The sequence below is a fragment of the Capra hircus genome, chromosome 4, assembly GCF_001704415.2.
Source record: "Capra hircus breed San Clemente chromosome 4, ASM170441v1, whole genome shotgun sequence".
Lineage (NCBI taxonomy): Eukaryota > Metazoa > Chordata > Mammalia > Artiodactyla > Bovidae > Capra > Capra hircus.
The window spans coordinates 76048435-76076005 of NC_030811.1; the positions used below are offsets into that span (position 1 = coordinate 76048435).

Sequence of the window (27571 nt, forward strand, 5' to 3'; positions counted from 1 at the left end):
GCCTCGCTCTCCAGTCTCATCTTCTAAGTCCTGCTGCACACTAAGTTGCAGCAGACGCAACCTGCCTTGTGTTCTTTGCTGCGTGCACCAAGCTCCTCTTGCTGTTCTGCCTTTGCACAGGCTGTGCTCTTCACTTGGAGATAGGAGGAACAGAATGAAGAGCCTCACTGCTTCATGCTCCTCATAGGTCACCAGTTCCAGATTGAAGTCCATGCACCTTGGCATACGTGAAAAGACTTCATGAACCGGCTCCTTCTTGCTATCTACCCAGCCTCATCATTACAGTTTCTTCTTTCAGATTTCTACTCTATTTCATTCTTTATGTGCATATTTTTAGTACCTACTGTGTTAAAGATATATGATATATAGGGAACTTATATGTTATAAAATAGAGGTGTTATAGGGAATTTAAGATGAATTAGGTTCCAATTCTTACCCTCAGGGAGCTTTAGTTCTTCCTTGAAAAAAAAAACAGCATATTCTGTAAATTTGGCTTCCTAATAGGAAAGTCAGAACAATATCATCTGTGTTGAATTTGTGAACATCAAAGTCTTTTTTCCAGTTTTAGTCTAATAATATACAGGGCTGATAATTTTATCCAGCTACATTTTACTATTGTCTTTCCTTTTGAGACAAAGACTAAGAGACAGGCTTACATTTAAGGAGTTGAGTAACATTTATTCAAAAAGGTTTGATTTTTAAGAAGCTTGCCTTATGAATATATTACATCCAGAAAGATTTGAGTGCATTGTGGACAAATTCCACAGACCATCTTGCAGTGTTAAACACAGAAACAGTTTTTGCATTTATGCGCTCAAGTATTTGGGGATTGCAACTTGAGTTCTTTTGTTCTTTTAAATGTTGAAACAAAATTAGTTTGAATTTCCTTCAGACAGGAAAATGAAGAGAATGGTTTGTTTCCTCATCTCAAAGGAACATCGGATTATTCCATGTTACAGAAAGCCTACAACATCTTCCTCTTGCTGGTTCCCACAGTTATATCTGTGTGGCTACTTCTCTAAGGGTGTAAACCGGCTTTCTCTCCTCCTCCATGTCCCACCTGATCTGCATTTTTGCCTTAATCTTCCAACAGGCACATAGTCACTTCGATAGTGGAACCATGAATATTTTTGAAGATAGATTCTTTGTATTAAACTATAATGCCACACATTATACTTGTTCTCTCCACTCCTGTTGGGGAAAAGTGTACTGTTTACTTTTTTTAATGTATGCATGTATATCCAAATCCTACATTTCTGTGACGGAATGTCTAGAAACCTCGCTGGCATCTTGAATGCAATGGCAAGAGTACAGTGTTTATTCAAATCCCTGTACTTGCTCTCAGGCGTTATTGACACACAGAATCTTTTCTACGGCAGAACTACAGTTTCACACCTTAAAAAACCCCCTTGTGTTCTCTTTAAGGTATGGTTTGCATCTTAAATCAACCAATTCTTATCCCATGTGGAAGATGCTTTGACCTGTAGGATTTTGTTATGTTAATATTCATGATTCCAAGAAGTAGCTAGGAATAGAATATTAAGCACCAATGGTCCTGCTGAAACTAAACATTTGCCATCCTTTGTGCTGTTGGGGGCAGCCATACTGACCAGGCAGAATCCCTCCCCAAACCACATCAGCTAGCCTAGTGACAGTTTACCTCTTCCTGTAACGGCCTATTTCTAGGACAATGTACCACAGATATTTAAAACTAGCAGACCTCTTCAGTATTCCTGGGGACTCATCCACCATCATTAAATAAACACAAACCTGCTGCTACTCATTCTAGAACAATTTACCAATAGTTACCCACACAAGAAGCAGCAGCACTGCAATCCAAGCTTGCAATTCATCTGTCTTGTAAACGTGAGTTTAGGGCTCATGATTGAAATCATTCTTTGTTTTTCTGTCTTTCACATGTCACAGTCACACTATTCTCTTGTTCTGGGTTTCAGCTCTCTGGAGGAGGGCTGACTGAATCTTTAAGATTCTCCTGCACAGTTTCCCCGACACTAAATTTCATGTCCGACATGTATGCAGCCTCTAATTCAGGCCATCTCAAACTCATCATAAGTTTGGTGAAAATCTGTTCAACTGTTTAAAATATTCAGTAACGGAACTGCAGAAACTTCACCACACACAAACATCTCTCTCTCTCTCTCTCTCTCTCTCTATATATATATATATATATATATATATATATATATATCCGTGTATGAATATGGACTCATTTTTTAATGAAGTCCAGTTGAAAGAGTTTACTACTCCCGTCTTTCAGAATGATTTTAATAAGTTTAAAAATGGATCCCTTTTCAATCATTTTCATGTATCTAAAGAGTCAAGACTGTTTGACACTTTGAACACAAGCTCAAATTTTCTGTCATGGTGTTGAAATGGCAAGGGTTCAAATTTTAATAAAGCGTCATTGTGATGGAATGGGACTTTATTTCCAAAGAAAGGGAACAGTGAAGTTGCTCAGTCGTGTCTGATTATTTATGACCCTAAGGACTGTAGCCTACCAGATTCCTCCATCCATGGAATTTTCCAGGCAAGAGTACTGGAGTGGGTTGCCACTTCCTTCTCCAGGAGATCTTCCCGACCCAGGGATAGAACCCAGGTCTCCCGCATTACAGGCAGATGCTTTACCGTCTGAGCCACCAGGGAAGCCCAAAGAAAAGGAAGGGGAGAGAGTAATGAAGTTGCAAGCAAAGCAATCTTCTACTTAATTTGATTTATAACTAATAAAGAGTATGAAGAGATCAAGTCTGGCATATACTTTTTGGGGAGCAGGGAGAGAGATGATAGATAATGGGGAAATAGCAAAGCCTGTTAGACTTTAATAAGATTCTTCCCTCTACTGTTATGCAGGATGAATCAATGAGATACATCTCTGAGAGCTGCCCTGGTGTCCTGTATCTCAATCTATCTAACACAGTTATCACCAACAGGACAATGAGACTCCTGCCAAGGTAATGCTTGTGTTACCTGTATCACCCTGAAAATAGTTATGCTCCTTTGGGCCCTGACTTGCTGTAGTATCACCCGAAGGCAGCGCTCCTTTCACTAACACCCCCCGCCTGTGGCACCCCTATCCTGGTAGCAGGAGACTGCTTTCAAGTTCCACTGCCTTCAAGCGCCGCTGCTCTCCCTTCTTGGGGGGTATCCATTGAGATGAATACCCACTTCAGTGGGCATCCACTGAAATTATCAGTTATAATTAACTGATCCTTTGCCTTGGCTGCTGGTTTGGTGTCACTCTTGTAGCAGTTTGCCCAGTAGCTTGAGTTAAGCTCTGCCTGTCTCCTTCTGATGGTCCTCATTCTTGGACTTTGAAGCCTGGCCCCTCAATTCTAGTCCAGTGTTCAGACTTCTCTACAACAGAAAGCCAATATCCTGCTTCCTCAGACTGAACTCTGCAGCGCCAGGTTCCCTACTGCCGTGTTCTGGCTACCTGCTAGGGCCCCCACATCACCTCCAGGAAATCTAATATTTGCTGGTTTTTTTTTGACCTATGGACTGTTGACAAGCTAGCACTTCTTTGGAGGAGAAGGCATGGAAGAATACATTACTAAGAGCTGACAGGATATTCAACTTTATCCAAAATTTACATCATTCAATTATTCCTCATTTTCACCAAGGAAAAACTAATTAGGAAAGTGTATATACTCATATTGGGAGAGATTCAAAACATTTTTCAAACTCCTATGAAGGAGTGAATAATTTTTGAGAATGTAACTATTTTTAGATCTTTTTAAAAATGACAATGAGGCATTTCACTTCAGTTCAGTTCAGTCACTCAGTCGTGTCTGACCCTTTGCGACCCCATGAATTGCAGCACGCCAGGCCTCCCTGTCCATTACCAACTCCTGGAGTTCACTCAGATTCATGTCCATCGAGTCAGTGATGCCATCCAGCCATCTCATCCTCCGTCGTCACCTTATCCTCCTGCCCCCAATCCCTCCCAGCATCAGAGTCTTTTCCAATGAGTCAACTCTTTGCATGAGGTGGCCAAAGTACCGGAGTTTCAGCTTTAGCATCATTCCTTCCAAAGAAATCCCAGGGTTGATCTCCTTCAGAATGGACTGGTTGGATCTCCTTGCAGTCCCAGGGACTCTCAAGTGTCTTCTCCAACACCACAGTTCAAAAGCATCAATTCTTCGGTGCTCAGCCTTCTTCACAGTCCAACTCTCACATCCATACATGACCACTGGAAAAACCATAGCCTTGACTAGACGGACCTTAGTCGGCAAAGTAATGTTTCTGCTTTTCAATATGCTATCTAGGTTGGTCATAATTTTTCTTCCAAGGAGTAAGCGTCTTTTAATTTCATGGCTGCAGTCACCATCTGCAGTGATTTTGGAGCCCAAAAAGATAAAGTCTGACACTGTTTCCACTGTTTGCCCATCTATTTCCCATGAAGTGATGGGACCAGATGCCATGATCTTCGTTTTCTGAATGTTGAGCTTTAAGCCAACTTTTTCACTCTCCTCTTTCACTTTCATCAAGAGGCTTTTTAGTTCCTCTTCACTTTCTGCCATAAGGGTGGTGTCATCTGCAAATCTGAGGTTATTGATATTTCTCATGGAAATCTTGATACCAGCTTGTGTTTCTTCCAGTCCAGCGTTTCTCATGATGTACTCTGCATAAAAGTTAAATAAGCAGGGTGACAATATACAGCCTTGACATACTCCGTTTCCTATTTGGAACCAGTCTGTTGTTCCATGTCCAGTTCTAACTGGTGCTTCCTGACCTGCATACAGATTTCTCAAGAGGCAGGTCAGGTGGTCTGGTATTCCCATCTCTTTCAGAATTTCCCACAGTTTATTGTGATCCACACAGTTAAAGGCTTTGGCATAGTCAATAGAGCAGAAATAGATATTTTTCTGGAACTCTCTTGCTTTTTTGATGATCCAGCAGATGTTGGCAATTTGATCTCTGGTTCCTCTGCCTTTTCTAAAACCAGCTTGAACATCAGGAAGTTCACGGTTCACGTATTGCTGAAGCCTGGCTTGGAGAATTTTGAGCATTACTTTACTAGCATGTGAGATGAGTGCAATTGTGTGGTTGTTTGAGCATTCTTTGGCATTGCCTTTCTTTGGGATTGGAATAAAAACTGACCTTTTTAGGGATGCTTAAACAGAAAATTCTAGGTGGTACTCTTCCTTATTTTTTCTCTTCAACCATTTTCTGGAAATGTGCAAGCCTAGGAAAAGGGTGGTGACATATTTGTTTATCTCATTAATTGACTTGCCACATTCTATTCGGTCAAATCTATCAAATTTTTCCTTTGAAATTTCTTGTGAGTCTTTTAAAAATAGAGAGTTTTCCTCCTTCCAGGCATTTGATACACATTTTTTTCTTCTATGATTTGTTTTTAAATTTATAATCAAGCTAGAATTTATTCTGTAGATAAATGAAACAACAATCTAACAGGCTCAACCCATGTGGCCCAAAGCGTGTTTGTGTGCAGTCCATGAGCTCAGAATATTTATTTTTCACATCAAGAATTGTCAAACTCCTGGGGATAGCAGGGCGGAGCAGGGGAGGGGGAGAGAGAAATTAAGAGTATGGGATTAGCATATACATACTACTGTATATAAAATAGATAAACAACAAGGACCTACTGTATAGCACAGGGAACTATATTCAATATCTTATAATAACCTATAATGGAAAAAATCTGAAAAAGAATATATTATATACATATGTGTGTGTGTATATATATATATGTATACATGTATATATTGCTGAATCACTTTGCCATACACTGGGATTTAACACAACATTATAAATTAACTATACTTCAGTGATTAAAAAAAAGAGTTGTTAAATAACTAACCAATTATTGCAGCATCATATACTGAATAAAACTTTTCTCAAGTGATGTGTGATATCTCCTTATATATCTAGAGGCTTCCCTGGTGGCTCAGACGGTAAAGCGTCTGCCTGCAATGCGGGAGACCCGGGTTCAATTCCTGGGTCGGGAAGATCCCCTGGAGAAGGAAATGGCAATCCACTCCAGCACTCTTGCCTGGAGGAGCCTGGTAGGGTACAGTCCATGGGGTCACAAAGAGTCGGACACGACTGAGCAACTTCACTTTCACTTTACTAAAAACTCATCACCTTCTAATGTTTTTGTACACATTACTATTGTCTATGTTCTTGAGGTAATTTATGTCTATTGATTCTGTATGATGAAAATACTATAAAATAGTGTGCTCTGTGCATCTCTTCCCAACTCCATTATCAGTGATCTCTCATTAATAGTTTGAAATCAGCCAAAATGGCAAGGAAAATGGCAAATAATACAAAATTAGGGCCTAGTTTATTTTTCTGTTGATTGTTTAGACTGGAGAAAACAATATAGGTGATTAAAAGTGCGTCATGTCTACAAACTATAGAATGGGAGAAAAGATTTGCAAATGATGCCACGGACAGGGCCTAATTTCCAAAATATACAGACAGCTCAACTCAACAACAAAAAATCAAAGAACCCAACTGAAAAATTGGCAGAAGACCTAAATAGACATTTCTCTAAGGAAGAGACACAAATGGCAAATAGGCACAAGAAAAGCTGCTCAACATTGCTAATTATTAGACAAATGCTAATCAAAACGACAGTGAGGTGCCACCTCACTCACATGTGTCAGAATGGCCATCATTAAAAAGTCTACAAATAACAAATGCTGGATAGGGTGTGGAGAAAAAGGCATTCTCTTACACTCTTGGTGAGAATACAAGTTGGTGCAGCCACTGTGGGAAAAAATACAGAGGTTCCTCAGAAAACTAAAAATAGAATTACCATACGATCCATTCCTGGGCATATATTCAGACAAAACTATAATTCAAAATGATGTATGTATCCCTATATTCATAGCAGCACTATTCACAATAGCCAAGACAATGGAAACAACTGGAATGTCTGTCGACAGAAGAAGGGATGAATATGTGGTAGATACATACATGATAGAAAATCATAAAAAAGAATGAAATAATGCCATTTGCAGCAACATGGATGAGCTAGAAATTGTCATACTAAATGAAGTAAGTCAGAAAGAGAAAAACAAATACCATATGATATCATTTATGTGTGGAATCTAAAATATGACACCAATGAACTTACTTATGAAACAGAAACAGAATCATGGACATAGAACAGACGTGCTTGCCAAGAAGGAGGGAGTTAGGGGGAGGGATGGAGTGAGAGGTTGGGGTTAGCAGAAGTCAAGTGTTTATATGTACAATCGATAAACAGCAAGGTCCTACTGTGTAGCACAGAGAACTATATTCAAATCCAATGACAAATCATAATGGAAAAGAATATTAACAAGAATGTATGGAAATGTATGTATAACTGAACCACTTTACTGTATAGCAGAAATTAACACAGTAAGTCACAGTAGTCAACTATACTTCCACAAAAAATACTGAAAAAAGGCATGTCATATTTGTAGCTGCAACATTGTGAATAGCACAAAAAAGTGTAGCAAGTATCTTTTCAGTACTTGAAAACTGTTATCCGATTGAGCAAAGAAGTCACATCATTGATGACTGAGTGAAATCTGGACACACATTTTTCTTCACTTTTGTCTTACCCATTAAAATAAATAAATATACTCGTATTGGAATTATATTCATTCCTCAATTTTTCAAATTTTACTTCTATTTTTTGGTAAAAATAAATATAGCAGACTGACCAATTTTATTTTTCCTTTGAGTACACACAGGAGAAGACAAAAGTACCACTTATATTATGAGTTTGGCAAAAGTCAATGAATGAAAGCATTGTGTAAGAATCAACTGGTTATACGAAATCAGTAATAAACAGTATTGCGTATGTTACTATTTGTAATTTGTGGGCTATTCATCTTTTATATCTGTAAAATAGTTGACTTAAAATAGTAAGATGTATAATTTTAGAGCAAACATATATACATATGCATACATGTTTTTGAAGAGCCAGTTGTTAGATATCTACCAGTATGTCAATAATGAAAGATAAAATAAATTAGAAACTAAGTCATATTTTTACAATATTTAGTCTCCCTATCAGGAACATTTTGTTGTTCAGTCGTTTAGTCGTGTCCAACTTTTTGCAACCCCATGGGCTGGAGTCCACTAGGTCCCACTGTCCCTTGGATTTCCCAGGCAAGAATACTGAAGTGGGTTGCCACTTCCTCCTCCAGGGGAATCTTCCGGCCCAGGGATTGAACCTGCCTCTCCTGCCATGGCAGGCAGACTCTTTACCAAGGAGCCACCAGGGAAGCCCATCAGGAACATAGTATACTTCAAAAAAATATCTTTTTGCAAACGCTCTTAGATGTATCAAAATTTTGTTTTATTCATACAGATAGTCTTTGTGGTGTCTTTTTAATTGCCATTGTGCATGGTATCCTTTCTGAATGTGATTCCTCATTATATTTTCTAATGAGGAAATATATTTTTAATATATTTTCAAACATATTTTCAATATATTTCTAATGAATACTTTTGGATTTGGATATGATGTACATGTATCTTTTTAAACTTTTCATTTGTATGATTTAATTGACTTCTTTTCTTCTAAAATAAGAAAGCAGAGGTATGAAATTACTTTTAAAGAACTTTGGCAAAGCTTGTATGATTTGATTAAGTATTGTTCTCCTTTTCTGAACAAACTGTTGTATATTTGCTTACCTCTTTGACCCAATAATTATCTAGAAGAGAATTTTGTTTTTAATTCTAGTTTCGTATACTGCGGTCAAGAAATGTGGACAGAATTATTCCTACTTTTTGAAATTTATGGAGATTTCTTGGTGGACTACTTAATATAATCAATTTCAATAAATCATCCATGAATGTTTAAAACAAGAGAGTTTCTTTCAGAGAACAAAATTTCTATGTATATATGCACATGCATGTGTAAATTCTTAATGTCATAGTGATATAGTAGTTGCCTATTATAATGAAGTTTTTATTTTTATGTTATTTAACGTAAATAACATAAATTTTGTTATTTAACATAAGGATTAATAAGTAGCATGTTTGTACATACAATCTATCTATAAATTGTAGCACTTGTTTACATAAAATTTTATTTTTCTATCCTGGTTGATGTTTCTTTGTCTTAAATTCTTTTAAAATGCTGCTTACACAGTCACCTTTGTTTTCTTTCGCTTGTGGCTTTGTGAAATAACTTTATGTATACCCATAATTTTTAACCTTTGTGTTGCTATATTTTAGGTTTACCTTTCACATGTAGCACATAGCTAACTTCTATTTAAAAAAATTTCAATCTCTTTGCCTTTTTAAGAAGTGGTTTAAAAGATTAATATTTCTTGTCAAAACTGAGTATATGGTCTTATTTTTATCATCTTGCTTTATGTTTTTTATTTATTTTTATGTTACTGCACTGTACTTCTCTGCTTTTTGTTATAAAATGTGTTATATCTATAATCTGAATGCATTTAGATAAATGCATATTCTGTTGTGTATTCTAACTAGTGGCTATTTCTATGTTTTTTAAAAACATGCTTTATCATGCATTTCTCTAATTATCAAAGTCACAGTGAAACACTAACTTTGCTCCCCCTGTGTTTGACAAGAGATCTAATACAATTCTAATTCTCCCTTGAACTCGATGTCCCTCTACTTTGACTCACCTATATGTAAATACATACTAACTGTGATTTTTTATCATCTAACTTTCTTTTTAATATTGATTTTTGGTGTCTGTACTCAATATTGTAATCATATTTATGATTCAGTTCAGTTCAGTTCAGTTCAGTCACGCAGTCGTGTCGGACTCTTTGCGACCCCATGAATTGCAGCATGTCAGGCCTCCCTGTCCATCACCAACTCCTGAAGTTCACTTAGATTCACGTCCATCGAGTCTGTGATGCCATCCAGCCACCTCATCCTCTGTCATCCCCTTCTCCTCCTACCCTCAAACCTCCCAGCATCAAAGTCTTTTCCAGTGAGTCAACTCTTCGCATGAGGTGGCCAAAGTACTGGAGTTTCAGCTTTAGCATCATCCCTTCCAAAGAAATCCCAGGGCTGATCTCCTTCAGAATGGACTGGTTGGATCTCCTTGCAGTCCACGGGACTCTCAAGAGTCTTCTCCAACACCACAGTTCAAAAGCATCAATTCTTCAGCACTCAGCCTTCTTCACAGTCCAACTCTCACATCCATACGTGACTACTGGAAAAACCATAGCCTTAAAACCCTACAAATGCTGCTCCATAATCTTCACTATTTCAAGTTAAAGAAAAGTCTAAAGCCAGCCTGATTTTTCTCTTCTTTTGTTGGTAATCTTTTTTTTTTTTCCCTGCCAAGATGCTGGCAGGAAATTCCTTTTCTCTGAGAAATTAAAAACATTTTCCAAACTTGTGTTCTTTTAATTAATTTTTCCTGGGACATAGTAAATATTTCAGACATTAAAACTAATTTTCTCAGCTAAACCTCTTGGACATTAAAACTAATATTCTCAGCTAAAAAAGAGATAGTTTTCTCTTTACTTTTCTATTACTGAAAGTCTTTATTCAAATTTCATCAAGTTTCCCACTCATGTTCTTTTATTTTTGCTCTAGGATCCAGTGTAAGCTTCCATACTACATTCAGCTGTCATTTCCCCTTAGTGCTCTCCAGTTTGTTCCAGTTCACAGTTGTTCCTTGTATCTCATGACCTTGACACTTAAGAATACTGTTTATTTATGACACTTGAAGAATACTGTTTATTTATTTTGTAAACAATCTCTCAATTTGAGTTAACTGATGGGCTTTTTTTTTTTTTTTAATGTTTCAACCCTATTTATTCATGTTTTATCTTAAGAATCCCCTTTCATTTTCAGGTCAGATTTTATTCCAGTCCTTTAAAGCTATCATCTTATCTCTCATCATTGTTTTCTCAGCAATACTGCATTCTCTGTACCAGTAGTTCTCAAAGTGTTTTCTGAGGACAGCAGTGTTCCAGTAAATGTTTAATAACTGGCTGAGGTAGGGGGTCAACATATGTTTTGATTAGTAGGATTTACTGATTTCTGCGAGAGTGCATCAGAGGGCAGACACACTGAAACCATAATCACAGAAAACTAGTCAATCTAGTCACATGGACCACAGCCTGGTCTAACTCAATGAAACTAAGCCATGCCCTGTGGGGCCACCCAAGACAGGCGGGTCATGGTGGAGAGTTCTGACAGAATGTAGTCTACTGGAGAAGGGAATGGCAAACCACTTTAGTATTTTTGCCTTGAGAACCCCATGAACATATTGAAAAGGCAAAATGATAGGATACTGAAAGAGGAACTCCCTAGGTCGGTAGGTGCCCAATATGCTACTGGAGATCAGTGGAGAAATAACTCCAGAAAGAATGAAGGGATGGAGCCAAAGCAAAAACAATACCCAGCTGTGGATGTGACTGGTGATAGAAGCAAGGTCTGATGCTGTAAAGAGCAATATTGCAAAGGAACCTGGAATGTTAGGTCCATGAATCAAGGCAAATTGAAAGTGGTCAAACAGGCGATGGCAAGAGTGAACATCAACATTCTAGGAATCAGCGAACTAAAATGGACTGGAATGGGTGAATTTAACTCAGGTGACCATTATATCTACTACTGCAGGCAGGAATCCCTTATAAGAAATGGAGTAGCCATCATGGTCAACAAAAGAGTCTGAAATGCAGTACTTGGATGCTATCTCAAAAACGACAGAATGATCTCTCTTCATTTCCAAGGCAAACCATTCAATATCACAGTAATCCAAGTCTATGCCCCAACCAGTAACGCTGAGGAAGGTGAAGTTGAATGGTTCTAGGAAGACCTTTTAGAACTAACACCCTAAAAGATGTCCTTTTCATTATAGGGAACTGGAATGCAAAAGTAGGAAGTCAAGAAACACCTGGAATAACAGGCAAATTTGGCCTTGGAGTACAGAATGAAGCAGGGCAAATATTAATAGAGTTTTGCCAAGAGAACACACTGGCCATAGCAAACACCCTCTTCCAACAACACAAGAGAAGACTCTACACATGGACATCACCAGATGGTCAACAATGAAATCAGATTGATTATATTCTTTGCAGCCAAAGATGGAGAAGCTCTATGCAGTCAGCAAAAACAAGACCGGGAACTGACTGTGGCTCAGATCATGAGCTCCTTATTGCCAAATTCAGACTTACATTGAAGAAAGTAGGGAAAACCACCAGATCATTCAGGTATGACCTAAATCAAATCCCTTATGATTATACAGTGGAAGTGAGAAATAGATTTAAGGGACTAGATCTGATAGATAGAGTGCCTGATGAACTATGGATGGAGGTTTGTGACACTGTACAGGAGACAGGGATCAAGACCATCCCCATGGAAAAGAAATGCAAAAAAGCAAAATGGCTGTCTGGGGAGGTCTTACAAATAGCTATGAAAAGAAGAGAAGTGAAAAGCAAAGGAGAAAAGGAAAGATATAAGCATCTGAATGCAGAGTTCCAAAGAATAGCAAGAAGAGATAAGAAAGCCTTCCTCAGCAACCAATGCAAAGAAATAGAGGAAAACAACAGAATGGGAAAGACTAGAGATCTCTTCAAGAAAACTAGAGATACCAAGGGAAGGTTTCATGCAAAGATGGGCTCAATAAAAAACAGAAATGGCATAGACCTAACAGAAGCAGAAGATATTAAGAAGAGGTGGCAAGAATATACAGAAGAACTGTACAAAAAAGATCTTCACAACCAAGATAATCACAATGGTGTGATCACTCACTTAGAGCCAGATATCCTGGAATGTGAAGTCAAGTGGGCCTTAGAAAGCATCACTACGAACAAAGTTAGTGAAGGTGATGGAATTCCAGTTGAGCTATTTCAAATCCTGAAAGGTGATGCTGTGAAAGTGCTGCACTCAATATGCCAACAAATTTGGAAAACTCAGCAGTGGCCACAGGACTGGAAAAGGTCAGTTTTCCCAATCCCAAAGAAAGGCAATGCCAAAGAATGCTCAAACTACTGCACAATTGCACTCATCTCACATGTTAGTAAAGTAATGCTCAAAATTCTCCAAGCCACGCTTCAGCAATACGTGAACCGCGAACTCCCTGATGTTCAAGCTGGTTTTAGAAAAGGCAGAGGAACCAGAGATCAAATTGCCAACATCCGCTGGATCATCAGAAAAGCAAGAGAGTTTCAGAAAAATATCTATTTCTGCTTTATTGACTATGCCAAAGCCTTTGGCTGTGTGGATCACAATAAACTGTGGGAACTTCTGAAAGAGATGGGAATATCAGAGCACCTGACCTGCCTCTTGAGAAACCTATATGCAGGCCAGGAAGCAACAGTCAGAACTGGACATGGAACAACAGACTGATTCCAAATAGGAAAAGGAGTCCATCAAGGCTGTATATTGCCACCCTGCTTATTTAACTTATATGCAGAGTACATCATGAGAAACTCTGGGCTGGAAGAATCACAAGCTGGAATCAAGATTGCTGGGAGAAATATCAATAACCTCAGATTTGCAGATGACACCACCCTTATGGCAGAAAGTGAAGAGGAACTCAAAAGCCTCTTGATGAAAGTGAAAGAGGAGAGTGAAAAAGTTGGCTTAAAGCTCAACATTCAGAAAACGAAGATCATGGCATCTGGTCCCATCACTTCATGGGAAATAGACGGGGAAACAGTGTCAGACTTTATTTTTGGCGCCTCCAAAATCATTGCAGATGGTGACTGCAGCCATGAAATTAAAAGACGCTTACTCCTTGGAAGGAAAGTTATGACCACCCTAGATAGCATATTCAAAAGCAGAGACATTACTTTGCCGACTAAGGTCCGTCTAGTCAAGGCTATGGCTTTTCCAGGAGTCATGTATGGATGTGAGAATTGGACTGTGAAGAAAGCTGAGCACCGAAGAATTGATGCTTTTGAACTGTGGTGTTGGAGAAGACTCTTGAGAGTCCCGTGGACTGCAAGGAGATCCAACCAGTCCATTCTAAAGGAAATCAGCCCTAGGTGCTCTTTGGAAGGAATGATGCTAAAGCTGAAACTCCAGTACTTTGGCCACCTCATGCAAAGAGTTGACTCATTGGAAAAGACCCTGATGCTGGGTGGGATTGGGGGCAGGAGGAGAAGGGGAGGACAGGGGATGAAATGGCTGGACGGCATCACGGACTCGATGGACGTGAGTCTGAGTGAACTCCGGGAGTTGGTGATGGACAGGGAGGCCTGGCGTGCTGCAGTTCATGGGGTCGCAAAGAGTGAGACACAACTGAGCGACTGAACTGAAGTGAACTGAACTGTGACATAAATAATTTTATCATGTCCAGTTTTAAGCTACCACCATGCCACTGAATGTACAGTTGAGAAGAGATGCCAACAATTGGTTCTCATGGGCTAGTGCAAGCCAGCTCCATCAGCACCACTGTGGAGGGCCTCTGACCCTTTTAAGAATTCTGTAGGATTCTCTGCCCTACTATAAAGAATATCACTCAGTAGTTTTCTTTAGAAATTCTACATTAAGATATATATGTGTGTATGTGAATGAATATATGTGCATGTATGAATGTGTTTATATATATAGTACATGTGTATATGTGTATGTATGTATTTTATCTATCTATAGATAGAAAGTGAGTCAGGGGGCGGCTAGAGAGGGGAGAGAGAGATACATATTTAAAAATCTATAAATCCATATGTGAAAATCTGAACTCTTAAGTAGATGATTTGGGAGTAGCATTATCACTTGTTTTAAAACTCAAAACATTTTTTCCAACCATACTTTGAGATAACTTTTTCTTCTAGGAAATTTAAAATAATGGTGCAGCTCTGCATAGTTTTTTAAGGATGTTTATTTTACAAATGAAGCTGTATCTTTAGTGGGCAACATATAGGAAAATAGGACCTAAAATGAGAAGTTTGTTTTAACTTCTAGTTCTTGCTATTGAGATAACATTCAGGATAAATGCTACGTGATACTGATGTTTCTCATCATATGAAAAAAATGTACACTGACTTTCTTATCTATAATAAAAATACCTTTCATAATGATTCTCTATTTCTGCTCTGCTTTCTATTATTTTAATCATGCTTGGGTATGTAATAATATTTTTTCAGCTATAAATAACTAGAGAAGTGTTGTTTGTTGCTGTTCTTATTCTCTCTCTGGTGCCTTTAGTGTTTCTTTCCAAAGAAAAATGTAATTTGTTTGCCTGTCTTGGCAACAGTGATTTGCCAGCTTTTTATCTGAATATTTTTCCTTACTTCTTTGGGGACTTGCTCAGTTTTCTAAAGTTGAAAACAAGGGCTGCCCATAGCTCAAGCCCATTTCAAAGTATTTTTTGCTTTTAAATATTTCCTGAATTAAACCCTGTCCTTTTATTCCATTGCCACAGTCAAGGTGGCATTCTCAATACCTCATTTGGTGCACCATCCAGATGGTCCACCCTTGGTCTCTCTTCCCTTATGTTGTGAGGCGTATTGTCCTGAACTTAGTCTTACCGTGTCTTTGACGTGCTTAAGGTCTAGACTCTTCCTTTACTCTTCTTTGTCATTATCTGATCAATCTTATCTGCCTAGGTTTTCCAAAGGAAACTCTCAACTCTGGTCAGTTGACTGCTACATGCTTCTCTTTCTCTACAAGCTAGAATGCCTTTCTCCTCTCTCTGCTAATCTGTAGACTTTACATCTCAAGTCATACCATCTATCAGAACTCCACAGTGATTCCTCCCTGAGTTCCAGTAGCAACATTCATTCACTTTTTCACTATGTATTGATCAACTGCTCTTTCCAACTATTCTGGGCACAGAGTGGTGAGTAAAGATATTAATATTATGATCTTTGCTTCTTAACAGAGCCTTATATGCTATAGAAGCATGATGTCTATTTTTCCTATAGATGAATCAACCCTTACATTAACTGGCAACTTCTTATTGACAAGTACTCTCATGTTATATAGTCTCACCACAGTTCATCAGAGTGGGGTAGACAGAGTAAGCTGTGGCTGTGACTGGAAATCCTTAGGGTCCACCCTGTAAATAGGAGGTCAAGTCACTGCATTTGGATTTTCTGCCCGAATTCTATTAAAAAACTGCCTCTGCAAGACTAAGTCCAGTACTCAACTCAAAAGAATCCATATGCAAATACTCTCTTTTACAGACTGGACCTTGTGTTGAGATTTTTCAGGGAAATGTTAATTTAAATACAGAATTCTACATTCTTTCTAGTAATAGCTACCCTCAGGTGTTGAAGATCTAACACAGAGGGCCTCAATTCTTTAATGGATAAAAAACTCAAAGAAAAAAGAAACAGCAATCTCTGTAGTTTCTGTAAGAATTGTGATGTCTTAAAGATTATAGTAACAGTAGAAAAATAAATCACAACGAGAACCTTCCCCACACACATAAGAAAAAGTTATCAAATAATTAGAAAACATTGTCTTAAAACACTGCCTCAAGTGTAATTAGAACTATAAATTCATCTCTGGATTGGAAAAATGATGAACCAGATCTTACTCATACAACAGACATATTTCTTTGCCAAAATTCAGGATAAAAAGTGGCAATATTGCATAAAATTTGCCAAGTGTAATTTCACTGTCAACCAATATTTTTCTCATCCCCCAAAGCTCTAAGTCTGCGGCACCATAAAAGCCTAGAAAGGCTAACAGAGCCACTCAAGATTTGTGTTTTACTTTCAAACTGATGGTTCCCATATGGTTCCACTTTGAAGAGATAGATCTTGACTTAATCTCAGAATCATTTAGTTTAATTAAATGACTCTTTTGCCAAACCTGGGGTCAGTGGATCCTCCAAGAAGATCATGAATGGAAACCAGGGGTTCCATAAATTTTGATAGGAGAAAAAAAAAAAATCTCTATTTCACTAAGCTCTAACTGAAATATAGATTTAAAAAATTCAGGGTAGTATTAGCAGTCCCTGGGACTCTTTCACTCATACAAATCACAATTATTTTCTCATCACATGTATTTTCTTATAGTTGTTACAAATATTTAAAATTATCATTGGTACTCAGTACTGCTTCAAAAGCATTGTAGTTAATAGAGCTGTCACTAGATGTTGTTGTTTAACATGTTAATAAAGAAGCATATACATTATTTCACTTATTTGGTTTTTAAAAATATTTTAATATCTTTGGATAAAATTGGCTGCCTTTGTAATTGTATTTTATTTTATACATTGAAAACATTATGCTGACAAAGGGGCTATAGATCCAAAAGTATCTGTGACAGACAAAAAAGTTAAAAGCTGCTTGTTCAATTCTCATTTTTGGTGTTTGTTAATGGATCACATGCACTTAAAGAAACTGAAATATAGACTTGGATCAGACTTGAATATATTTGAATATGCATGATTGTGTAAGTAATGGTTTCATTATTATACCTGAAGAAAGACTGATTGATGTACAGAGCTTAAAAATAGGTTAGGAAGAACAGTCTGTAAATGCATGGGCAACAGATGGAGGAATAGAAACTACAGCAGACTATCAATCTCGCTGGGGTTAACAGACTACACATGGTTTTGCCACCACGACTGAAATAGGGTACAGACGGAATATGAGGCCCCTCAAACTCTTCAAATTAGTATGCACCACTATTGTCAGGTAAGTACCATTAAATGGAAACAAGAAAGGTCAAACTTTGTAAGAATAATTCATATGTATTATTCGAGACAGTAGTAGCAATAATAATAATATATGTATTCTAAAGGTTCTTTCTACCATATCCCTGCTGATTTTAATCATCAAAAATCACCCTCAATATAATACTATTATATATACATTCTTATGTAATTGTCACATCTTTATTAAGAGGAAAAAGCAGATACGTTACGTTCATGTTATAGAAAACTAAGGTTCAGGAAAGCTGGAGGCCCCACAGTTGGTCAGGGTTGAAAAAAAAGATAATGCTATAATCTCCACTTAATAAATGTGGAAACAGTCTCTGAGCAGTTAAGGGGCAGTTGCAGTAAGTGTCAGGGCTGGGATTCAAATCCAATTTGGTCAGATTCCAACACCCTGTGTATTTTCCATTGTGTCATGCTGCCTGCCTCACTATTCCTTTCTCCAAATTGGAGAGCAAAGAAGTTCTTAGGAATGACAACCCCCCCCCCCAAGAAAATTGTACTTCACTTAGTTGAATCACAAGGGTATAATTCAGGGAGAGAATGATAAAGCATTTCTGAAACTTTGGCAATGCTCTCAAGGGCCCCAGAAGGGTCATGTCTTTGGGATGTTAGTGCTGCCTCCTCCGTCAGATCCCTGCCCACCCAGCCACCGGGGAATCCAGAAGACTTCCCTCTCTGTTCTACTGAATCTCATGGAAATAGCCATTACCAGGGGGAAATGTGTGTGAGTCAAATAATCTGCTACGGAATATGAATTATATCATATGATATTTTCAGATTTGGGAAATAAATCTGATTAATGATCAAAGCTTGCATATCTAATTTCCCATTTATGTGAAAGTAAACTTTATTAGTCATCTGTGGCTTTTGAGGGACAGAAAGGCATTTTCCTCCTACTTTTTGTTCTTTTTGCTTTCTAGTTCACTGTTAAACTGCTGCAGATCACAAGCCAAGATCATGTTGTTTAATTCCATTACAAGAGCAGAAGTGAGAGTTCTTGCACTTTTAAAAAATGCCAGGCTTAGGAGGGCTTTGAAAGTTGCCCATAGAGTGTCCTCAAACTGTGAGTCTTGCAAAGAGTTGTCCTAAAGACCGTCCTTTTTCCTGAAAGCTCTCATTTTGGTTATGGTGGTAATGCCATAGTTAATCTGTTGCAACTCCAGTGAGATTTATAGCCTCTAATATGGTTTTATTCCTCTCATATGTTGCCCACATCTTTGCAGACTGTTTTTAATCCACTTTTAAGCTCTGTGTATCAGCCAGTCTTTCTTTAGTTATAATAATGAAACTGTTACTTAAAAACTCATGCACATGCAAATGTATTTTTTCAAGCCATTTGCTTACTATGTCCATTTTAAGAGCCTATTATGTTTAATTTTGCCTCCTTTCTGCCCCAAATCCTAACTCTCAGGTAACAGTTAATCACCATTTAAATGTTTACAAAGAGTTTGTCCTCCTAGATATTTGCATTGTTATTTCGATGCTCCAATATAAAAGGTAAATGCAACAATAACACAAACTGAAACTGCTTTCAAATACAAACTAACTTGCAAACAATATGAATGCACAGACCTCCCCCGCCCCCAAAGCTTTATCCCAATCGGTTTTCTTAAAAATCTAGACAAATCTTTAGTTTCATTTGAAATGTGATTATACATTATCTGATATGCTGCTGCAATCTCCTTAACAGGAAGAGAATTAACAATAAAGTTCAACTCTTGAATAGCTGCAAGGAGAAAAGATTAATTTACAGCTTTACTTCTCTTTGTCATAGTGGCTTAACAAAGATGTGAGGAAACAGCTTAAGTATAATCACTTTCCTTCCTCTCTTCTCTCTCCCTGTCTTCTCAGGTACTTCTACAATTTACAGAATCTTAGTTTGGCTTACTGCAGAAAGTTCACAGACAAAGGTTTACAGTACCTGAATTTGGGGAACGGATGCCACAAGCTCATCTATCTGGACCTTTCCGGCTGCACCCAGGTTTGTCTTTCAGCCTTCTCTTTCCTGCAGCAGGCAAAGAAGTCCTCCAGAGAACGGGCTGCATCCAGCCCCAGCCCTCATGTTATACTAACGCTGTGCACGGACTGCAGCACACTTTTCAGAGGTTTTGAATTACGTGAACACAGCTGCTTAAATTTTGCCAAGGATCGCTACTATAGGCTCTTGGCTTCCCTCCACTGGAGTGTCACATCCACGAAGAGGCAGAGCTCATTGGATGATGAAGCAGACCACTTCTGTGTAGACACTCTGTGCACAATTATGATAGCAGAGTCCAAATCTTGAAAACTTTTTAGAATTGCTACCAAGATACAAACAAAGAAAAATATTTGGGGGAGAGGGTGGGGAGAATTTGCAAAGAACTTCCTGAAAAGTTAGTTTGCTTCCACGTGGACTCTGAGAGTAAATAGTATTAGGTAAAATGTGACAAGTGATAAATGTAAGAAAGGAAATACAACAAAGATAATGATTTTTTTAAATTGCATTATATCCTTGGGCTAAATAACATGAAGATTTGAGGTCTACATGGGGAAATATTTAAGTCTGAAGGAACAAGACTAAGAAACCTGGGCAGAAAATAGTGTGGAATTGTGAAGGGTATGGCATGGCTCTGTGGAAGCAGTTCCTGCCTCCTTGATAGTTTCTTCTGCTCTGTTTTGTTAGATTTAAGTCACGGTTCATTTAACTTTTCTTCCACCTCTCGGTGTCTTGCTATTAGTGTCATAGTATGGTCATCATTTGGAGAAGGCAATGGCACCCCACTCCAGTGTTCTTGCCTGGAGAATCTCAGGGACGGGGGAGCCTGATGGGCTGCCGTCTCTGGGGTCGCACAGAGTCGGACATGACTGAAGCGACTTAGCAGCAGCAGCAGCATGGTCATCATTCTATGAAAATAATATAATGACACAAATGAGAACTGTTACTATACACCAGGCACCATGTTGAGTGTTTCATACATATCACATTTACTGCTCATACAAATGCTGTGCACTATAGCTTATTTAGATGAAAAGACCAAGGTTCTCAGGGTTGCATAGCTGGTAAAAACATACTGGTACTGCTATAAGCAGGTATTCCTGGAAAGAATACAGGGACAGAATGGATTTCTCCTCCAAGTTCTTGAATGGACAGAAATCTTACTTAGCCACCACCACTGGCATATCATGGTTTCCTGGTACACTAGGCACTGGGGAGGATGTAGGGGAAAGGATGCTAAGCTAGGGCTGCAAGGCTAGAGTTTGCATTTGTTTAAATCCAGTCTACTGATATATCAATAGTTTGCTAAGCACCGACATCTGCCACTCTGATCAAGACGGCCTTAATGTTCCCTCCAGATCGACAAAACTTCAGATAGGCTTCTTTCTGATCCTGAATCCCTGATCTCCTTTTTCTTACTTTAGAAAACTTGCAGTTGTACATTCTGTTTTCGCTCCCTTTGAGATGTCAACTTCTTAAAAAGTTTCTTACCTGTTTTACAACCCATGAATGTCTTCCTCAAGGACCTGGGAGCCAGCCTTTGATGTGTAATCATCAAGAGAGAGAGCATCTGTATCTCCCAGTCTCTGTGGACTGATGGGGGCCTAACTTGGATATGAATGTCAGCAAACACAGATGGCCTGATCACAAAGGAGGAATATTTGCAAATTCAGAAATAACTCAATATGCTTTTGACACATCCCACTGATCAATCTCTCCCTGAAAGATACATCCTTTAGTCCTTCTTTTAAAATTAAATTTTACTGGACTATAGTTGATTTACAATGTTGTACAGCAAAGTGAATCAGTTATACATATACATGTATCCACTCTTTTTTAGATTCTTTTCCCACATAGGTCATTACAGAGTATTGAGTAGAGTTTCCTGTGCTATACAGTAGGTTCTTATTAGTTATCTATTTTATATATAGTAGTGTCTAACTCATCTCAGTGCTTCAGAACCCTCCTCACAGTGTGACTTAACTCCTTTTTCTTCTCAGTTTCCACCAAGTAATTATTGCAGCAACAACACAAACACAGGCATAGACACACAAACACACATAAACATGTCCTAAGGTTAAATATTTTCAAACACAGCTCAAAGTCAGAGGTTTCAAACTGATGACTTTCTGGCCAGATATTTATGCAAAACATATAGATATAGTCTGTCTTTAAATTTTGAGCCAACATTTGGAATTTTGGAGTTTTCAAATAATCTAGACTTTAAGCTTCTCTTAAAAAAATACATAAGAACTAGCAAACTTGGGCCTGCATTCCCACATGGTAAAGGGGGCTGGAACAGAGTCAGCCTCAGCCCTTGAAATGGAGCCCTCTCCTCAGTTTACCGCCCTCTCCTCCACTCAGTAATGTCCAAATATGCACATACTCTGGGACAGTTACCACTTCACTGCATTGCCTGCCTGTCTTAGTAGGTGTTGAGTTTGGTCTGAATGTATCAAGAATAGATTGTGTTTCCTAATTGATCCTTAATTTGTAATTCTCAAAAGACAGTGATGTTAGTATTTCACATCATGCAAAATAATGTTAGGGTGTTCATTTTTTATTTATCTACATTCCATTTCCCTTTGTTCACTTAATAATTTAACAGCAAACAGAGATTTAACCCTAGTTGTCAGGCACTGGAAATTTTACCATTTGAAACTTTGTAAGAAATGGGCTCATTATGAACCATAGATATTTTAATAATGGCTGCTGCTATAACTTCAGGACGAATCAGTGTATTTTGGAAGTTACTGCGCCTGAGGGACTTATGAAGTCTTCTGAGGTGGTTTCATCTACTTTCCGGGCTCCATCTACCTACCTGTGAGGATAGTTTCACCCTACGTGGTCTAATTGCATTGGTATGACAATACAAAATGGTTTCAAAGAAGGAAAGCTGACTATTCACAGGTTTTATAGGTTCGTCCCTTGGAAACTAAAATGTAGTTTCTTTTTATATGTTTGGAATTTTGCGCTATGAAGACATGTGTTAATATATCTGACCAAGGAAAAATGTCCTAGTAAAACAAAAAGAGTCGAGAATAGAAGCTTACGACCAGAAGTTTTTCACTGGTGTTTACTGAGTGCCTGCTGCATACTGGGCACTGTGATGAGTAAAATAGCATCTCTGTCTTTGGAAACTCTGGATTAACATAAACAAAATATGTCAAAAGCTAAATGTTAATGTAGTCATGGCTGCCCAAAAAAGGAAAGATGTATTTATATAATACTGTGAAAGTATTTGAACCATACGTGTTAGAAAAAATAAATATGTGGATGATGGAGAACTACAAAGAAAAGTGAAAATCAATTACATATGCTTTAGAAATATTCTACAGTCTTATGGGATTGGATAAACACTGTAGGGTGCATTAAATTATATGACTGATTTCCTAATGAATACTAGCACTTACATGTTTGCCTGCAGGTTATCATCTTTGATGTGGCTGAAGTAATGCCTCTGCCCAGTTTCTTCTCTTCGGAAAAACCTCTGCTCACCCTTGGCCTGAATTGTGATAGGGCTGCTGCAGTGAGCTCTCTCACTGTCCTCTGCAAAGAAAAAAATTAAATTACCTGAAAACTCACCACCCAGAAATAATCAACACTACTAGAATTTCAGGGTCTTTCACTACTATACATGTCTAGACTTCTTTTGAATTGAAAAGGATTATATAGTACCCATATCTTTCATTATTCCATATCTTTATTCCATTAAATATTTTCCTGTAACTTACTTTTAAGAGGTATAATAGTATTCCATTGTATCAAAAGACCAATTTATATTTAACCATTCATTATTGGCCTACAATTCTTTTTCCTGGTCTACCTTTTCTTTGGCTATCATAAATAATCTCTGAGGAAAATTATTGTAGCTGTATCTTAGCATACATGTATGTAATTTTGGGTACAAATTTTTAGAAATGAAATGATCAGAGGTTATTTTTAAGGTTGTCCATGCTCTACAAAGACTCACAATTTACATTTATGATGAATGTAAAATAGTTTGCTATCTTCATAAATATATTTTATATAAAAAACCTGTCAATTCAAGTTTTATATATATATATATTATATTTTCAATTTGTATTTCTTTGATTTCCAGGCAAAGTTAAACCATACACAGGCACTTAATAAATATTTGTTGAATGATAGCATTTTTGTCTCAAAATGCTGCCAATGTTAAAATATTTTTCAAAGTAATTAAAATTTTTCTTTCAAACTGGGGAATATTGGAGATAATGTAACTTAAGTTCCTGACACAGTTGGTGTTAAAAAATAAAGCCTATTAGTATATTTCTCTAAAAAATTTTTCTTCAGAACCTGAGTACAACATTTTCCTTATAGTATTTTCAGAAAAGAAAAAAAAAACAAAACTACATTCATTTAACAAAATGATTCTGGCTGAATCAGTTGAACAAATTTAATTTGTTTGCTTTTATATTTACTATTTACTCAAAGTTATAAAATCTAAGCTTATACCATAAAATGATTTTTAAAAACCATATTTAAATACAATGTGGTAAGACTCTTTGGAGACAAAATGGTTTTATCATGTAAAGAAGGTACTCTTTCGCGTGCTCCTTTGTAATTTATGATCTGAGAGACATTTGGTGACAGTGAATGGATTCATCTTTTTCTACGTCTTAAGGAATCATGTATGACCTAACTCATGGTAGATGTTTATCAGATGCTTGTTGAATATTTGGATTAATGTTTAGTTAAATAAGTGAAACTAATGAACCACTATATGAGATGTTAGTAATTTTCCTTTGCATCTCATTCTCTGCCTCAAGGAACCACTCCTCTCCCTTCTCTTGTGGTTCTGAGGAGCTGTCAGTCACGACATCATGAAAGTAACATACCACAATAATTGGGAGCATGGGTTCTGGGGCTGTTGCTGCTGCTGTTGCCCCAGTTGTGTCCGACTCTGTGCGACCCCATAGATGGCAGCCCACCAGGCTCTGCTGTCCCTGGGATTCTCCAGGCAAGAACACTGGAGTGGGGTGCCATTTCCTTCTCCAATTGGAAGCATGGGTTCTGAGGCACCTGCATTTTAATCCTGAGCTTGCTATTTGATAGGTATGGGGCTGGGGCAGGTCCTAATCTTTCTGTATACCTTACCTTCCTTATCTATGAAATGGGGAAAATGCTGTTAATGGTAACTACCTGTGTTTTATATGAATTAAATGATTTGACACATATAAGAGGCTTACAATGATGGTTGCATATAGTAAATGCTTAGCCACTATTAGATATTATTTTTAGATTATTAACAGTGTTTTCCAATGGCCATTATCATTTGGCCCAGGCCTAGACATTCTTAAGTTCCATATGCAATTGCTACAATTTTTCCAGGAAGAACATGACTTTAGCAGAACCCATTCAGAACTCTTTAGGTACTGTAACAATTTTATGTATACAAATACACACACACACACACACATACACACATACATACATGTATATGTTATATGTATATTATATATATATAATAAAATAAGTCAGAGAAAAGAGAAATCTGTATGTTATGGCTTATATGTGGAATCTAAAAAAAAATAAATGTATATACAAAACAGAAACAGACTCATAGACACAGAAAACAAACTTATGGTTATAAAAGGGGAGGGGCGGGCAGGAGGGGCAAATTAGGAGCATGGGATTAACAGATAGAAGCTACAATACATAAAACAGATAAGCAACAGGGATTTACTGTGTAGCACAGGAATTATACCCAGTTATCTTATAACTTATAATGGAATATAATCTGCAAAAAAACTAAATCACTATGCTGCTGCTGCTGCTGCTAAGTCACTTCAGTCGTGTCTGACTCTGTGTGACCCCATAGATGGCAGCCCACCAGGCTCCCCCGTCCCTGGGATTCTCCAGGCAAGAACACTGGAGTGGGTTGCCATTTCCTTTTCCAATGCATGAAAGTGAAAAGTGAAAGGGAAGTTGCTCAGTCGTGTCCGACTCTTCGTGACCCCATGGACCGCAGCCTACCAGGCTCCTCTGTCCATGGGATGTTCCAGGCAAGAGTACTGGAGTAGGGTGCCAATGCTATACACCTAAAACTAATACAATATTGTAGTTCAACTATACTTCAGTTTAAAAATGAGTAAAACATGAAAGTCTTCCTCTAGCAACAAAAAAGAATACATTAATATACATATATTAATGTATTTTTAAATTCTTATATTGTGGTTCTGTGTGTGGATATTAATTCTCATAAATTATATTGTGCTATAGCTCCCACTCTTTTTTCGATTTTTGACAATGTTTCTTAAGGTGCTTCTCTAAGTCACCTCTTCTCTTCAACCTCTTAATCACAGAGAGCCCCAAGGTTCAGTTTGGTTCTGCTTTTCTTCTCATCACACCCTTGGTGATGTCACCTATTAACAGATTATAGCTTTAAATATCACCTACAATGACAAATACACACACACACATATAAAATCATATATGTGTAATATTCACACACAAATATATGTTCAAATGCACATATACACATACATGAATGTAATGTATATATATAAGAGTATGTTTATATATGCATATATACATATATAAGTATATACGCTTATAGGAGTATATATATGAGTATGTATATATATATTATATAGAGAATACATGTATATATGTGTGTATATTTATATACATACACACACATATGCATAGACATAGACACATATAATGATAGATAATATGTATCTTTAATCCAGACTTCTCTCTCAAATTAAAAAAATAAAACAATTTTTTTTGTTTTTATTTTGTTTTCCTGGAACAGTGGGAATCAATGCTTTTTCATTTAAGGCTACTAAATGCGTCCAACACTTCTGCATTTATTGTAATTTTTAAAAAATATATCACCTTTTATAGTTGGGTGAACAGATTTTTGTCTTGCATCTGTCCAGTTTATTTGCTTTTTAAACATTACTCTCTCTCAAGTTTTAGATTCATATCTTAAAAAAAAAAGTCTCTGCTCTAAAAAATAACTCCTTACTCCTCCTTTGGCCTTCCCTATCTTAGTTAATGGCAGCTTCATGTTTACAAATGCTTAGGCCAAAAGTCTTGAATTCATCTGTTACAGATTGAATTGTGTCCCCTCCAAATTAATATGTGGAATTCCTAACCCCTAGTATCTTAGAATGTGAACTTACTTGGAAATAATGTCATTGCAAATGCAATTAGTTAAGATGATATCATTAGGGTGGGCCCTGATCCAGTGTGACTGATGTCTTTTTTTTTTTAAATTTGGGGGAATTTGGACACAAACATATGCATACTGGAGAGTGTCATGTAAACATGAAGACAGCCATCTACAAACCAAGGAGAGAAGCTTGAACCATATCCTTCCCTCACACTGAATGAACCAACACCCCAACACTGATCTTGGACCTTTTAGCTTCCAGAACTGCTGGATAACAAACTGCTCTTATTTAAGCCACCAGTTTGTGGTCCTCTGTTATAGCATACCTAGTATGGCAATCTTAACTCCTCTTTTTCTCACACTCCACATGCACTCTTTCAGGAAGTCCAGTTGACTATTACTTCAGAATCTATCCAGGATCTGACCACTCCTTACCATTTCTATAGTTACTACTCAAATCCAAGTCATCATCCAACTTAACTAGTATGGCAATCTTAACTCCTCTTTTTCTCACACTCCACATGCACACTTTCAGGAAGTCCAGTTGACTATTACTTCAGAATCTATCCAGTATCTGACCACTCCTTACCATTTCTATAGTTACTACTCAAATCCAAGTCATCATCCAATCCATCATCTCTTGCCTGGGTTATTGTGACAGTTTCCTAACTGGTCTCTCTGCTTTCACTTCAACCTCTAAGTTCTTTTCAACAAGTAGCACCTAGAATGGTCTTCTGAAAACAGAAGTCAATGTGCTCCCTCAGTTCAAATGCCTGGCAAGTTTTCCTATTTGCTCAATAAAATTGAAGCCTTGAAAGGACCTTCAAGACCCCATGTAATCTGCCTCCTT

The 27571-nt window shown here is 37.6% G+C and overlaps 2 protein-coding genes across 2 annotated transcripts in view; one reads left to right on the top strand and one right to left on the bottom strand.

The window, feature by feature from the left end:
- Positions 1 to 19840, bottom strand: part of LRRC17 (leucine rich repeat containing 17) — a 40685-nt gene extending 20845 nt beyond the window's left edge. The window contains exon 1 of the mRNA XM_013963247.2: positions 19521 to 19840. The gene's annotated coding sequence lies outside the window, so the exon portion shown is untranslated. The remainder of the gene's footprint in view (positions 1 to 19520) is intronic.
- FBXL13 (F-box and leucine rich repeat protein 13) overlaps positions 1 to 27571 on the top strand; it is a 196874-nt gene that overhangs the window by 85544 nt on the left and 83759 nt on the right. The window contains exons 9-10 of the mRNA XM_013963219.2: positions 2869 to 2969; positions 19451 to 19580. Of these exons, the coding sequence (XP_013818673.1) occupies positions 2869 to 2969; positions 19451 to 19580 (231 nt within the window). The remainder of the gene's footprint in view (positions 1 to 2868; positions 2970 to 19450; positions 19581 to 27571) is intronic.